General features: G+C 36.8%; 1 protein-coding gene across 5 annotated transcripts in view; it reads right to left on the bottom strand.

The window, feature by feature from the left end:
- Positions 1-463: 463 nt before the first annotated feature.
- ITCH (itchy E3 ubiquitin protein ligase) overlaps positions 464-17,135 on the bottom strand; it is a 121,842-nt gene continuing 105,170 nt past the window's right edge. For 4 of the 5 annotated variants that reach the window (XM_027078537.1, XM_027078535.1, XM_027078536.1 and 1 more), the window contains 5 exons: positions 15,725-15,845; positions 15,187-15,291; positions 13,159-13,255; positions 9,224-9,296; positions 3,667-7,101 (listed from right to left, as the gene is read on the bottom strand). In XM_027078537.1, coding sequence (XP_026934338.1) covers positions 7,002-7,101; positions 9,224-9,296; positions 13,159-13,255; positions 15,187-15,291; positions 15,725-15,845 — 496 coding nt within the window. In that variant the 3' untranslated portion in view covers positions 3,667-7,001. Of the gene's footprint in view, positions 731-3,666; positions 7,102-9,223; positions 9,297-13,158; positions 13,256-15,186; positions 15,292-15,724; positions 15,846-17,135 lie in introns of those variants that run through there. The other variant, XM_027078538.1, reaches the window with a different exon arrangement.

Raw genomic sequence — 17,135 nt, forward strand, 5'->3', positions numbered from 1 at the left:
TTCCCACTGTGCCGAAAAGACGCTGGTTCGCGTTATTGGAAGAGGCTTTCAACTCTCAACCGAGGTCTGAGCTGGATCTGCAGGTTCTGGGTGGAGGGTGGTGAGCGATTCTGAAGGCGAGGACGGGGGTTGCTGAGACCTCCTCTCAGGCAAAATGAGGCGCGAAGCCAAAAAGCTCCGAAAACGCGGGAAAATCCGAAGTTCGGGCTGGAGTCAAGCGTCCCTGTGGTCTCCAGAGCGACTCCCTTGGGAATATTCCATGCAGGCTCTGAGAGAAGCGGTCAGGTCTAGCCTGGGAGTCTGCAGCCTTTGAACCCCGAGCTCTCGGCCACCCGGTGTTCCCTTGGAGAAGCCACCTCACATTTCTGTGCTCCCTCATTTTCTCACCTTCTTCTGGAGCCCTATTGTTGCCAACAAATCTTGGCTCTCTGTGCACCGATGCTGAACAGAAATACGAGACAGATTTTAGAGGATAAGAGAGATGGCTTTATTCCTCTGCCAGGCAGAAGGGAAGACACAGCAGGCTAGCGCCTCAAGAACTGTGTGTTCCCCCACCCCCAAACGGAGATTTTATATGTGGGGCTCGCAGTCCCCGGTATATGATAAGGATCAAAGTAGTGAAGGTCTCGCATTCTTTTTCTCCTTGCATTTCAAAACAGTCACAGCTGGCATTAGGCAGTCCGGTAATTGGGTCCCTTTGTCTCTGGTTTATCTGCCTACGACCTTCTTTCTGAAATGCAAAAGCTACAGGGGGTGATTTGTTACCAGGGGGCGCAGGGAATATAAACACCAGGACCACGATGTAATTTACATGAAGTTTGGGGTTGATAGGCCCAGGATGTAACTCACACAGCGTTAGCGTGATAGGTACAGATGTAATTTACATAGTGTTAGGGAGTGAGGTTAGCTTTGTGAAGTACAAATCTAGTTACAGACACTACCGATTAGTAACCGTTAAAATAAAGCAAGGAGTGATTAATACTTTCAGGCCAGGTTATGTTTTCTTCTCCAGCCTGTTCACTGTTCCCTTTACTTTCCTTGTTCTCAGGAGAGGGAAAAAAAGCACCTCACTTCTATTTTTATTGCAACACTATGTTGTTCCGTTTTCCACAAAAATTTATGGGTTCTCTAGCAGGAAATAATTTGCTAATTAGTTAGCCTCAGCTTACAGTGTTTCTTTGAGGCACTGGAGCTTGCTGAATTCAACGCAGATGATCTATCTCCAAAAATTCATTCCACTGTAGCCTCTTCCAATTGGGAGAGGATTTGGTTTTCCTTCTAGGGGCATCTGCATATTAAGAGGATTGAATAGTGACTTTACAGTGAGGAAACCTGGCAGGCACCATCTTAACCAGAGGATCAAGGTTAACATAACTGGTAATGGGATATATTGATATGTGCCCTCTGATATCATGCACCAAGGGCACACCACCTCTATGGTGTTTCTCACAAAAAGAAATCCATGGCCTTAACCTTAAGAAAACATTAACCAAACTTAGGACATTCTACAAGGTGCCAGATCAACACTCTTCAAAAAATGTCAAGGTCTGAATGAGGAACTGTCACAGATTGGAAGAGACTGAGAAAAACAACACTGGTGGGAAAACTGGTGATACCTGTATAAAGGTTGTAGTTTAGTGTCATTTTACCGATGTCAAGTTTTTATAATTGTACCAAGTTATATGGGATGTTAACATTGGGGAAAGCTGGGTGAAGTGTGTGCAGGAGTTCTCTGTACTATACTATCTTTTTTGCAACAGCTCTGTAAGTCTAAAATTATTTCAAAGTAAAGTTAAAAAAAAAAGGATTGGATACAAAGAAATGATTATTGAATCTGGAAACATTATAAAAGCGTTTAGCAAGGGGAAGAAGGGCTGCAGTGACTGGACCTCAAAATATCCTGGGAGATAAGCACAGGATGATCATCACACTATCTTACATATGGAGAAACAGACTGAGAGGGGGTGAATGAATTGAACAAGATCACAATCACAAAAGCAAAAAGTTCATGTGACTGGAGCCAGAATAAGAATTGAGGAGTTGGAAGTAGTCAGGGCCTTGAGTGACAGGCTTATGAGCTTTGGAGTTTATTCTGTGGCAATGGAGGAACCACTGTAATATTTTAAGAGGGGGAGAACCATGAGACAACTCTTCCACAAATCATTCTGAGGCAGCACAGATGGAATGGAGAGAATGGAGGCAATGACAAGAAATTGCTACAGTCAACCATGGTAGGGATGATGGATGTGGGCTGTGGTAATGCGGGCAGCTCCGAAAGAAGTGATTCAAAAGAAGTTCTGGAAATGGATTCGATAGGATTTGGAGAGCAATTAGATGGGACAGCTGAACTGGTTATGGAACAGCTGAACTGGTTGTGAGTAGCAGTACAGCAAAACGTTTAAGCACGCAGTCTTTGGAATCAGACAGTCCTGGATTCCACTTTGCACTCTTGCCACTTAATAGCTGTGGACACTTCAAGTTACTCAATTACGTTGAGCCTATTTTCTATTCTATAAAATAGAGATAATCATTCCTCTCTGAAAGTGACCAGGAAGACTGACAGTGCATGTAGCATATCTAATTGTCTGGGACATAGTAATAAATGTTGACAGTTGTCCTGGACTAAGTAAATATAGGTGTGATATTGGTCGCTAGGATACAGAAGGTAAATAGAAGAGGTCTGAATTAGAAATGAGGAAAATAACAGCATGGCTATTTTCAGCGATCTGCAGGTATGACTGAAAATTCTCAAGGTCCTTCCCTGTGAATTTCTTTGAGGAAACCCTCCTGCCCACAGCATCTCTGCTCAATGGGAACCTGTTCATAAGGGACCAATACTGTCCTTCCTAGGTCTCCACTGAAGACCTGGAAGATTCCCGTGGATACTTCCCCTAAATGTCCTGACCACAAAGGAGCCCTACAGACATATGGGAATTGACCAATGAGCTGCAATTGACAGCAGTTTCTGTTCTGGAGTTACACAATGTGAGACACTCTTCCTAAAAGTCCAGAAAATAGCAGCCAGTCAGCCATAGCTGAGTCCCAGTTTGATGTTTTATAGGGTTTGCTGGACAGCCAAATGGTCAGTAAAAGTAACTACTTATTTTCCCATGAAAGATTTCCTCATACTGGGGGGAACATGTCTTCCCCTCTTTTTTTTAGCCACGCTGAAAATTAGAGCTTTCTAGCTGCTTATATAGGACAGAATAAATAGGATAGGGCCTACTTTGCAGGATCTGGAAGGAACCTGTCCTCCAGTCACTGTTAGATCAGGATATTAAAAAAAACCCCACTTCCCTTAGCATCTTTCCCCTGGATCCATTTTAAATAAGAGCATGATCACTTGGTTTCCTAATAAGAAAAAGTCTTGATAGCCAGCTGGTAATTTTCTATTGAGCACCTATGGCTGGGATCCTGTCTTAGGGAAACCCTTGGTTGTCCCAGAAAAGGAGATGTCTTCATCTTGATTCTCTTCAACATAGGCACTAAATACAGTCTCACCTGAGACTTTCTAGTTTTTTTCCTATCTACTCCACAGTACAAGACAGGCTGTAACCTGCTCACTTACAAAAGCAGAGGGGCAGAAATCTATATGACCTGTTCACATAGAAGGCTTCCCTGCAAGTGGGGAAAACCTTACTCAAGACTAAAAGAAAAGTGTGCAAATGAAGGACCAAAAAGTTTAATTGTAAACAGTCTTACAACTTTTAGGGAAATGCAAGTGAGGCAGCCCCCTGCAGGACCTTTATAAGAGCACTTCACTCCTTGTGGTATTTGTAAAGTTACCTGAGTGTTTGAAATTACAGTTCAAGAAAACAAAGGAACTCCAATACAGTAATATACAATCCAGTGCTGCCATTCCATTTTTGGTTAATGAAAGCATAGCATATATACAAATAATTTTGTAAATAACTCTAAAAGAAAACCAAAAAGTGAGGGGGGCTGGAGATGCCAATAATATTAAATAGAAGTAGTTAACCTAAAGGAGTTTAAAAGGATGGAGTTACATCCAAAACAAGGAGGGATATAAAAATAGAGAAATCTAATTCCATGAGTCATCCCTAATAACATTTCAGATTATTAACCAGGTAAATAAAAAGTAGCAGAGAGAGTTTGACTGAAATAGTTCATTTAGGATGAGACCTCTTTGGGCAGGTGAGTCATGTTTCACTAAAATTTCAGATGAATTGACATTGGTATGTCAATCTCCTGATGAAAAACTAGTACCTGAATTTTAAATAGAATTATTGTAAGTCTTATGAAATTACATTCTTCTGCACTCTAAGATCATAAAAGACAGAGCAGTAATTCATTATTATGAGCTGCTGGACCAGTTTTAAATCACTCTATTTGATGAAACAAGTGAGGTCCTTCCCTCCAGACCCAGATTATGTGAAATGCTGCATTCCCCAGCCTCCCAAAAGAGCAGAAGAATAAGGCAATTGCTCATTTAACTTTGTTTTTATTTCAACATAACATGCAGTAAAAAAATTAACAGTATTTATTAGCATTTACAATGCTTACAAAGAAAAATGGACTCTAAAAGCAATTTAGTTCAGATTTAAGAAATCGCTCTAATTAAACACTTACAATAAATCTATTTCCAAATGATCAATTTGGACCAAAATTTAAGATAGTATTTGGTAGATATTTACGTCTGCTGTCTATTTGCAGTATTTTTATATAACCTCTGATTCTTGGGATATCCAGCCCCCATTTTCCTAACACAGCAGGGAAAGACATATACATGTGGCCATTTAAATTAAAGGAAGAAATGGAGTAAGGGAGATCCCAGGCTGCAAAAATATATACAAGCATTTACCTTTTCCAGAACTAAACGTTTCTTCCATAAAAATATTAAATAGCCAAGCCCTATAGAACTAGGGCCAGGACTACTTCAAATATAACTATTCTGTATTTTAAAAATATAGGGCAGAAAGCCTTTTGGATGATATTTATACATTTTTGAACAATATTTCTAGGTCCCTAAATGAATCATCAAGCATTACGTAGAACAAAAAAAGTCTACTTTCTTACATTATCTCTTAATTTAATCTCATAAATCTCTAGTAAATATTGTAGGTAACTACATTTCAATGTGAGCATTCACCTCAATAGGAAGTCTTTATAGAAGGCTTAATCTCCATAGCCATATATTACCAAAATTCAGACTTATATAACGAATGGGTAGTTGGCAGACATTCGCTCTGTAAGACAAAGCAAGAGTTTTTTGCCCCCTACCAACAAAAAGGCAGAGTCACTACTTCGAAAACAATTAGGGCTTAGAGACTGTACTACATTTCCTAGAGTAAGTAGAATAAAATCAAAATAAAGATAGGATTGGGGGGAGCCCCATCTCTCCCTTTACACTAACAATTTCTGGATGAGGCAACCCTTTCACTCACTTTATGCTTTATGATGGCAGTGTTTTAGAGTACAGATACACAAGTTGCAAAGTGTTTTTGTTGTTTTTCCAAGATGTAAAAGGAAGAGTAGTTAGGGACAAAAACCCCCATTTTCTTTCCATATACAAGAGGGGTTTGCTATTCTCTGCTGATTTTTGGCTCAATGCTATTTGCTCATGCTATGGTACTGAAACCTGCCAAAGTCCCTATCTCATGAGTTATGAGGCTGTCCTCAGGGTTCAGCTATGATAGGCACTCAGCTGGCTTCGGCTTCCTCCCACTGTCCATAAAGTCAAACCTCTGACAGCTGTCATCCTGACAGAGTCTAAGCAGGCTAAGTTAAAAAAATTCCCACAGAGAAGGTCAAAGTGCATTCATTAATCAGTTACTAACAGAGCAATCTAACAGTCATGGGGAAAACCTGTTAAAATTTTTAGAGGTGAACAGAATAGCCAGATCAGGACAAGGGAAAGAATGGAAATAACTACTCTAACAGGTGTCAGAGAAATTATCAACTTAAAAAGTTTTAATTCACATATAGAATACATTTCTGTGGTTACTAGAAATGTATTGTGAATAAACGTATTACTCCCTTCTTTTTAGCCAGTACCACAGCTCTCCCTCCCTAATGAAAATGTAATTTTACAGGATGTTTCATTGACCTCTACTTGGATTAGAAAGCACTCTAGTTATAACTTGAACTCCTTAGCAATAATTAAACGTAACTGAAGTTGCTGGATTATGATAAAATTATAAAGATGCAATTAATATACAGGAACATATAAAAATTGTTGATGGCCTTCAAATAATTCAGCTAAATTAATTCCAATTCTAGGTTAACTTTTATACAGACAGTGAAGGAAGCACAGTGTTAATATTGTTTGTGAAGTTTAGTATTTGCAAGGCAATTACAACAAACTTCCAAATGAAAAGAGTTATGCAGTCATTTGCAGGCTGGGACCAACTTCTCTCTGAATTCAAATTAACAAAACTACTTTGTAGAGAGATACAAGAGTCTCACATCTCTCCTTTCTAGAGATAACATCAAAATGATGCATGGATTTCATGCTCCGGAAAGGAAAAACAACAGTCAGGCCAGGCTGAAATAAGAGGGAGAGCACAAGCCAGAAGTTTGCTCACATCCCCAGAAGCTGGGCTATTTTAAACAAATACCTCTTACCATGAGGCTTAACAGGAAGATCTTACATATTTTAGTTACCAAGGGACTTCCCTGCATATTTTCAGAATCTCTAAAAGAAAAACCCTACTCCCAAATGAGACTTCTGATACACATATACAAAATTTTTGTTAAGGAAACAATCTAGTGGAATAAGACAAGGCAGATTTCATTTTTGTGTTAATTCCATGTTAAGTACGGTTTTGACTAGTCATTTGCAGATCTGAGTTCTGGAACATTGAGAAGAAATCCAGAATCACTGGGAGATAAGTCTCAACGATAACATTAATTTACTTACACTCAAGGTAACTCTCTAAACAGTCACAGTCCAATTTTACAAGATGTGCAATAGGCAAAGAAGGAAAAGGACAAACATTGCAAATAAGTTCTTGTCCTTTGGCGGTGCAAGCTCTCAGAAGTCACTCTTGTCCAAATCCTTCTGTTTCTTCAATAGCAAATAACAGCTTTTCCTTCAGTTGCTCATAGCTCTTGTAGGGTGGCAGGTCCAGGCGGTTAAAACTAAAAGTAAGAATTGTTAGCTTGAGAAAAGGAAATATACTAAGAATCATATGGGCAGTGTAACAATGGTTTTAAAGCCAGGCAAAATTAGGTTCAAATCCCAGCTCTGTCACTGGGCCCCTGAGCATGTGTTTTTTACTTTTCTGAGTCTCGGTTTTTTCTTTGGTAAAATGGGAACAACAATATTTATCTCTCGGGATAGAGTGAAGAATAAACAAGCATATATATAGCACAGTACTGGCGCTCAGCAGGTACTCAGTAAAATGTTACTCCTCTCAAGCTTTCCCATCCACCCTAATCTATATGTGGTCAGCAAACTTTTGCTGTAAAGGGCTAGACAGTAAATACTTCAGGCTTTGTGAGTCATAGGTCTCTTATCAAAAGATTTTAAGTATATCCCATTAAGAATAAAAAAGTTTTCGGCTCTAATATCTAATATGTTGGTCTGACTGAATTTCTCTGTCCTATTCTTAGCTGTGAGTTTTTAAAGGCATCTTCTAATTTTGGGCCATATTAAGAACACCTTCACAAGGTAACAGGTAGTGAATCTGCCCTAAAGCCTTGGTCCTCTGCTATATTTTTAGGATAAGGTGCAGGTAGATGTTTGGCAACAGAAGAAATAATGCTATCCACAAAGGGAAAATAAATTTACGGTTATGGAAATGAACAAATGGAAACATGGAACTTGAAAAAGTAATGAGGCTGGTTTTCATGTGTGACTGAGATAAGCTATTCACAATAATGTAATGGCACAATCTGTTCCAAGTTTAAAAAAAGGGAGAAAAGATCAAATCAAAATATATGTGTACGAGATGAATGTAAAAAAATCAATTGTATTTCGATATACTAGCAATGAATAATCTGAAATGAAATTAAGAGAACAATTCCATTTATAATAGCTTCAAAAAGAATAAATACTTAGGAATAAATTTATCAGAAGAAATGCAGGGCTTGTGTAATGAAAACCATGAAACATTGTTGAAATAAGTTAAACACCTAAACAAATGGAAAGACACCTGATATTCATGGATCAGAAGACTTAATGCTGTTAAGATGACCTTACTCCCCCAAACTGATCAAAGCAATTCACATCAAAATCCCAGCTGACCTCTTTGCAGAAATGGACAAGCTGATCTTATAATTCATATGGAAATCCAAAGAACCCAGAAGAGCAGAAACAATCTTGAAAAAGTTGGAGAATGCATACTTAACTTCAAAACTCACTGAAAAGCTGCAGTAATCAAGGCAATGTTACTGCCATTAAGGACAGACATATAGATCAATGGAATAGAATTGAGAATCCAGAAATAAACCCATGTATTTACAGTCAACTGATTTTCAACAAACATGCCAAGCTGTTATTTTTAAAAAGCCACATGTATGAAAATACAAAGGAGCAAACAATAAAACAAATAAAAAGGGTAGATAGGGAAAATAAACAAATATCCAGCAAGGTATATATATGACCACTGAAATGTCCCACAAAATAAAGTTCAACTATTGTTGACATTAGGTTGAATTCCAAAATATTGTATTTAAGATTAGGGTTTGTTTTTAGTTTTGTACATTTTTGGAAATGTGGTTAAACTACATTTATAATAAGAAAATAGTATTTCTGTCACCATGTTAGAGTAGCTCTCCCTACAGCTATCTAGACTTGATTTCTTCCTCTGCCTACAGAGAAAAGTTAAGTTTTCTAAATATCACATTTCAAAAAAAAAAAAAAATTCGGGGTGGGGGGAGGGATTGACTGTTAATGGCAACAGGGATTGTTTTGGGATGAAGGAAATACTCTAAAACTAGATTATAGTGATGGTTACTTTTCTGAAAATCTACTAAATATCACTGAATTAAAATGGGTAAGTTTTTTGTTACATAAATTATGTCTCACTAAAGCTATTAAAAATAATTCAATACCATGGGGAAAGTATTTCATTTCTAATTTCTAACACGTTTTAGTATATACAGGATAAATGGGAAAAAGCTGTTTTCTACACTCTTTTTTCTTTTTAATTTTTCTTTTATTTTGAAGTATAGTTGATTAACAATGTTGTGTTAGTTTGAGGTGTACAGCAAAGTGATTCAGTTATACACATAACTGAATCTTTCTGATTTTACTTACCAGGTATGGCTTCTAGGCAACCAATTTTCTTTCCCAACTTTTTCAATGCAGAATTTCTGTGGCCCATTGCTCCCTAAAAGTGAAATCATTAACAGTTTGATAGTGCAATGGTTCTCAAATTGTTATCACCAATCCAGCTGCATCAGCATCACCAGGGAACTTGTTAAGAGTCACAAATCCACAGGCCCTAACCCAAGCCTACTGAATTGAATCAAAAACTCTGGGGGTGAGGCTCAGCAACAGTGTTTTAACAAGGTTCCAGGCAATTCTGATTGAGAGCTAGAGTTTGAGAACCACATTGTTAATGTACGCCAAGAGGAGAAAATGCACTTTTATCTAGTATTCCTTAGCCAGAAAAACAGAATGCTATAATTAACAATACCTCACATAAGAGAACACATAAAAAGCTTAATTTTAGTTTTAAACACAATGGGGAAACTACAGCTCACTGTCTTACAAAACTTGATTTAAACAGAAAATTGTTAAAACTTTAGAAAATGTAAACAACCTAGTGAATTCAATATTAACAATGCTTGTGCTTATAGGTCCTATAGGGCAGACCCTTACACACCTAACACCCACCCCATTCTTGCCTCTCATTTACCTTGTGTTGGAGTCAGCTGTTAATGGTTATCTTTAAGCACTGGTTTTCTAAAAAGGTCACTACTGCTCCCTAAAAAGCATTTACTGGTGGTCATAAGGACTGGTATACTACTGGACTTTTAAATAAGAAGGGGCCAGGCACACTTATTGTTCTGCCATATGTAAGATAGTCATACCCAAAGAACTTTCTCATGTTCCACCTGACTAAACCCAGTACAAATATAAAGTGGTAGTACTTTTGTATCTAATCACATTGAAGTGTTTTCACAAGTAGTTATGCGAAAAGCCCAGTAACATAGGATATGGTCATTATGAAAAAGGATAGTTAAAATGATTAAATAATTAAGCGTGAAATTATTAAATGGTTTATGTACTGGCACATTCTCTCAATATATTACAGCATTTCTAACCACACAGATGGAAAGTTTCGTTTAATAGTGCTAATTAGTATGTAACAGTAGAGTCTGGATTGCTTTTAATAGACTTAGAATCAAATATTAACATAGCAGAGAGGGACTTCCCTGGTGGTGCAGTGGTTAAGAATCCGCCTGCCAATGCAGGGGAGATGGATTCGAGCCCTGGTCCGGGAAGATACCACATGCCGTGGAGCAACTAAGCCCTGCACCACAACTACTGAGCCTGGGCTCTAGAGCCCGCAAAGCACAACTACTTGGCCCACGTGCCACAACTACTGAAGCCCATGTGCCTAGATCTAGGGCCCGTGCTCCACAAGAGAAGCCACTGCAATGAGAAGCCCATGCACCTCAACGAAGAGTAGCCCCTGCTCACTGCAACTACAGAAAGCCCGCACACAGCAAGGAAGACCCAACGCAGACAAAAATAAAAATTTTTTAAATAAAATAGCAGAGAAATATGAAATGAAGGATTTTAGTGAATTTCATTGATAAAGGCTATTTTACAAATATGTCATATTATCAATACTATTACCCTGGATGCTTTCTAAAGTTTTATGGAATTGTAAGACATCATGTTGTAAACATTATATACTGAAGTTAATTTCAGGTTGCCTGTTGTTTTCAATCTTACTCTGACACTGTCCCTAAACGAAACAACTTCCAGATAGACTCTTGTACCTCTTTTCCTATTTTTCAGCCTATTTCAACTTTAAAAAGGTCTCTGAGGCTTTTGTACATTTCAGAGCCTTGGCCTATACTGGAATTTCGTGATTAGACACTACACTTTAAAATAAGATCTACCTCATTTTTCTCTACTTTGATCAGCTATAATTTATTCTAGCAGGTATATTATCCTTAATTCACTTAGATTATTTCCCTCTTTTTCTTATATTTATTTGTCTATTTATTATTTCTTACCTTTTCTATCTGTTCTTTCATATTCCAGTGATTCTTATACAGAAGGGCTTCTGACCTCTTAAGCCCAAATCTTTTCTTCTAAATAGGAACATTTTGTGTCTTCTAATAGAGTTTTTCCCAAACGTACATGTATTGAAATAAATATTATTTCTTTATAAATAATTTTTTAAAACTTTCTTCTTTATATTACAGTTAGTGTTATGTATCTGTATTTTTTGGAGATTGTAGATACGTTATTTCACATTTACCAACTTCATTCCGTGAGGATATTATAAATATGTTAAAAAAATGGGATATTAGATCTGATAAGGTCAAGAACCACCAGATTAAATTGTTATATACATCACTCTTACAATTTTCTTTTCCTACATTGGGTGAATGAAAGGTTAAACCAATGTCCTCTAAAATTTGAAGAACCAATCTCACTGTCTGTCTTCCACAGGTATCCTTTTGTGTTGCTTTAGACTGCTCCATCCAACCCCAAATATTATTCCCAAGAGAAGACCTAGTTCTTGTTTTTTTAATTATCAGATTTCCAGTTTATACTGAGAAGCTTGTACCAGTTTTTTCTTCATTTTGGTCACTATTCCTTACCTCTCCAACCGCCAACATGGTTTCTTTTTCAAACTACAGAGCATTCTCAAAGGACTTACAAATTATCCTTTTTGAGACTCCTTTCTCTGTAGCACTAGATAAAAACTTCCCTTCTATATTGCTTCGGAGAGACTAAAATATTTATTCTCTGGCCTCTCCTTTAAGTCTGTCTCTAGGCTAGTTATGTCTCACCCCTAAATGTTTCTAAGCATCAGCTCTCTACTCTTCTCTGTATTCTATTTCTGCATAAGCCCATCCATTCTCACAGCTTCAAATGTCATTGCTTCATTGCTCTTATGAGTCTACTTTCTCTCTCTACTGTTAACCTCTAAACTCGTGCTTTAACAACACCTGTAAAACTGTCCCCTCACTGAGATTTTCTACTTGGTTGCCTGATAGTCACCTTAAACTCAGCAGATTCTTTACACTTCACAACTTCTCCATGTTTCATAACATGGTAAACATTCTTCCTTTATATTTCGTTTTCTAATCAAGTCCTATTTCTACCTTTGGAACTTCTCTAGCATTTCTCTCTTCTTTTCCATCCCTATTTTATCTCCTAAGATCAGGTTCTTATCATTGCTCTAATCATTCTTCCTATTTCCAGGTTCTTCCATCTGCATGCTATGCCTTACTATCAAATCTTCCTAAAAGGCAGCTTCAGCAAGTTCACCTGTCTTCAACAAGTTCCCATAGCTTCCAAAACCCTAAGTAATGTCCAAATTCTTTTGGTCTGGCTTTTAAAGTCTTGAACTGGTTCCACACACTATATCCAGAACTGCCTATTTAATTCTTTAATTCTGACTCTCTCTTCTCCAACTGAAACAGACTTAGGGGTCACAACTTCTATCCTCTTATGGTACTTGCATAGTGTTGGTGTTAAAGAAAGACTTGAATTTACTTATTTAGTCACAAAATAAATATTCTTAAGGTCATTCATTTCAAAATAACATACAATTTAATCAGTGACTATTATGTGACAGGCACTGTACTAGGCACTAGAAATAAAAAGATGAAGATATGGATCTATATCTCAAGGAGCTTCAGGTATAACAGGGAAGAGTGGTAAACAAGTCATTAAAATATAATACAAACAATAGTAGTGTCTCTCATAGGAGACACTGAAATGTTTGCCATATGACTGAATGAGGAAACATCTACATATATAGAAGACCATTATCCTACCATTAAAAGACCATTAAAATGTGGGGTCTAGCCTAAGAGTTAAAAACTTCTAGAGGTAAGGATTACAAAGTGATTTAAAAGCTGATACAAATCCAGGTTAACTGTGTCTAGTTAAGAAAATATACTTGTCTTTGTTATTTGATACACTGTATACACATTAATATAACAGCAGTGTGATAAACAATTTTCTGTATAGGAAAAGTGATCCTGTTGACATACCCATGAGGTCAGCAAATCCGCCAACTGGCAATCGGCAGGTTCCAGTAACAAACTGCAAAAGTCTCATTCTCTTCTCATTATCGATTTCTTTAACAAACTGTTAAAAGCACATTTAAAGAGATACATAGGTCATATGTGACGTTCAGAATACTAAACAAGAAAGAAAAAAATCATTTCAAATCTTAACCAAACTCCCAGTGTCAGATGCACTGGAAAATGACTGAATCCACCACTGTGGATGGTAGAGCTTCTCCATGTTTGTCAAAAGCCCTACCAACCTTCCCCTATACCAATCCTAGTACCACATCCTTATAGGGAAACAGAAAAAGAAGAGTGCCCTGGGCCCAAGAGCTCCTTACTCATGCAGTCTCAAGATCAGCTCTTCTAGGGCACCCTTCCTTTTCCCTCTAGATCTGCCTGTCCTATAGAAATTCATGTGGTTACGAAGGACAACGAGATTGAGTCAGAACAGACTTTTTGGTTTTATGAACAAACGAAATCAAGCTCACAAATTCTGACCAAGATATATCCCAGTAATGTTCTTCTCTCAGTGTTCTTTATGTTTTGGTGTAGCTATGTGTTGCCAGAATTATGTGGCTTTTAACTCCTACAATTCTGACTCAAAACATTAAGTGTCTAGAGAATTCTTTCTAGCCTGTAGCACAAGAATTTTGTCTCAGCCAAATGATTTTTTTGTAAAGAATTTTTATCCTACTGTACTAATTGTATTTGTTACAGAAGCCCAGTCACCTCAGCTTCTTATTAACTTCTTTACATAAATTTCTTTATATAATTAGAAGGCATTAAAAAAATTTTTTACTGTGGTTAAATATACATTAACATAAAAATTTACCATTTTAAGTGTACAATTCAATGGCATTAAGTACATTCACACTGTTGTGTAACCATCACCACTATTTACAGAACTTTTTTATTATATCAAACAAAAACTCATTTCATTAAACTTATCTCCTTGCTTCTGCCTCCCTTCTCCCCAGTCCCTGGTAGCCTTTATTCTACTTTCTGTCTCTACAAATTTGCTTATTCTAGATACCTCATATAAGTGGAATCATACAATATTTGTCCTTTTGTGCCTGGCTGATATCACTTAGTATAATATCCTTAAGGTTCATCCATGTTGTATCCTATGTCAGAATTCCCTTTCTTCTTAAGGTTGGACAATATTCCACTGTATGTATATATATATATATATATATATATATATATATACACCACATTTGGTTTATCCAATCATCTCTTGATAGACATTTTAGATTGCTTCCACCTTTTGGCTAATGTGAATAATGCTGATATGAACATAGTTATACAAGTTTCTGTTTGAGTCCCTGCTTTCAATTCTTTTGGGTATACCTAGGAGTAGAATTGCTAGACCATATTAATTCTATGTTTAACGTTTTGAGGAACCACCAAACTGTTTTCCACAGTGGTGTACCATTTTATATTGCCAGCAGCAACGCAAGAGAGTTCCAATTTCTCCACATCCGTACCAAGGATGATTATTTCTTTTTTTTTTTTTATAATAGCCACCTTTTAATGGGTATATGTCTCACTGTGGTTTTGATTTGCACTTCTCTAATGATTAGTGATGCTGAGCAACTTTTCATGTGCTTATAGCAGAAATTTTGTGAAGAGACACCATTATGATTCCAAACCAAGGCTCTCCCTTAAGTTACACCTTCTAAACATTAAATAATTCTTAATGAGCTATGAATGATGAAAAACATACTTCAGATAGTTCTACAAAATTCCAAAAGCATTTAGATCAAATGCAGGGGAATATTATTATCTGGGGTTGTCTTATACTCTGGGCAACGGTGCAAGGTGTGTGTTGCTCACCTGGCAATAGTGAAAGAATGCTGTTATAATCGGTATTCATTTATTGTAATGCATAGAATGGAATGAGGATCCTTAACATACTGGTACACTTTTTCTGTGACTCATTTCCATATGTGGTAAGCAATTTCTACAAAAATTACGGTATTCCAAAAGAAAGAAACTGAGACAAACCTGCCAAAACCACATGATTTGTTTGCTTGTCCTAGTGTAATGACGGTAGATGGCATGTCTTTGCCAGTCATTCAAATCAATCTCTTGCATTCCACATAAAAGAACCTTTAGGGATGAAAAAGACAAATGGTTTCTTTAGGTAACTGTACAACCTATATAAAAATGCTAGACATAGTTAAGACTAGTATTAAACAACTTTCAAAAATTTAATCAGGAGGCTTTGGCTTATAAACTGTGTATCAAGAATTTTATCTATATTATTTGTAAAAGCTGAGTTTCCATGATTGGTGTCATATATACACATATTCAGGTATATAAGTCACTCACTGGATAGAGGTTCTAATACTTTTCTTTTTTTGGTAACACTTTATATATTTGGATAAATTATGGACTTCTTTTAACCTCTGGGGATGCTTCAGAAACATACTGCCAGAATAAAAAATACTTTTGCCATTGGAAAGATGGTAAAGTGAGTTGAAAACAGGCACCTGAAGGCATTATTTACCAGCATGCTGCAGAGGAAAGAACAACTCATTACCTCTAATTCCTTTGCATCAAAGTACTGCAAATACTGCTGGGGAAGAATTTCATTAAAGCCCTCAAAGAAAGCTTGTGTCTGTTCTTCAACACCACGAGACAACCTCCATTCAGCTACCATTCTGGTAAATAAATATAAAAAAAACTATGAGGAAGTTTAGATTTTACCTTTAAATTCTGAGTGTAAAAATAATTTTTAAAAACTTTATTATGAAAAGTGTCAAATATATATATAAGTAAAATAAATGAACCCTATGTACAGACCTCTCAGCTTCAATACCAATCTTATTTCATTATGCCCCTATCCACCCTAGATAGCATATAATTTCATTTTAAACAAACATTTCAGTATATGTTTCTATAAGATGAGGTCTCTTTTAATTTTATTTTAATTTGCATAATTTATTATGCAAAATCTCTGTAACTCAAGGTTAGTTCATCATTAACTAAGGTCTTAACCTCAAATATGCGCAATGCTATGCTCAATGCTGGGGGAGATTCAGGAGTATAAGCTATTCCTTTCTTGAAGCAGCTTAAAGTTTTTTTCTTTTTTTTTTTACATCTTTATTGGAGTATAATTGCTTTACAATGTTGTGTTAGTTTCTGCTGTACAACTAAGTGAATCAGCTATATGTATGCATATATCCCCATATTCCCTACCTTTTAAGCCTCCCTCCCACCCTCCACCCTCAGTATCCCACCCCTCTAGGTCATCACAGAGCATCTAGCTGATCTCCCTGTGCTATGCAGCAGCTTCCCACTAGCCATCCATTTTAAGTTTGGCAGTGTATATATGTCACTGCTACTCTCTCACTTCGTCCCAGCTTCCCCTTCCCCCACTGTGTCCTCAAGTCCATTCTCTACGTCTGCGTCTTTATTTTTTTATGTTTTTTAAAAACATAACTACAATTCTATCATCACACCAAAAAAGTGAGCAATAATTCCTTTATATCAAATATTCAGTGCTCAAATTCTACTGACTGACTCAAATTTTTGGACATATTGATTGAATCAGATTAGATTTTCTTCTAATCTTCATCTACATAGATACATATTAACAGAGTTAAAATCACATCAAATACAAACTTTGTTTTATTACAGAATATTTTTAACAATTTTAACAAGCAAACAAACATGTATTTTAGGCATCTGATTACTTCATGACAATTTCAGACAACCAAAGTCCTAAAGTTTATTAAAACTCTGAAATTTTGGAAAATGGCAGTGTAGGTTGTATTGGACTAATCTTCCGGGTGATTATAATGATAAACACTGGGCAAATTACAGAAAACAAATGTCTGAAGGCATCAGAGAGAAACCAAAGGCAGGCAGAAACTGGTGGGGACAAGATTCTTGAAGGAAGCTGGCACACTGGAGCAGAGCCGCATTTACTAGGCTTTTCCTTTGAGGGC

This window comes from Aethalodelphis obliquidens, unplaced genomic scaffold (genome assembly GCF_003676395.1).
Source record: "Aethalodelphis obliquidens isolate GAN/ISIS:26980383/991018 unplaced genomic scaffold, ASM367639v1 scaffold42, whole genome shotgun sequence".
In the NCBI taxonomy this organism is placed as follows: Eukaryota; Metazoa; Chordata; class Mammalia; order Artiodactyla; family Delphinidae; genus Aethalodelphis; species Aethalodelphis obliquidens.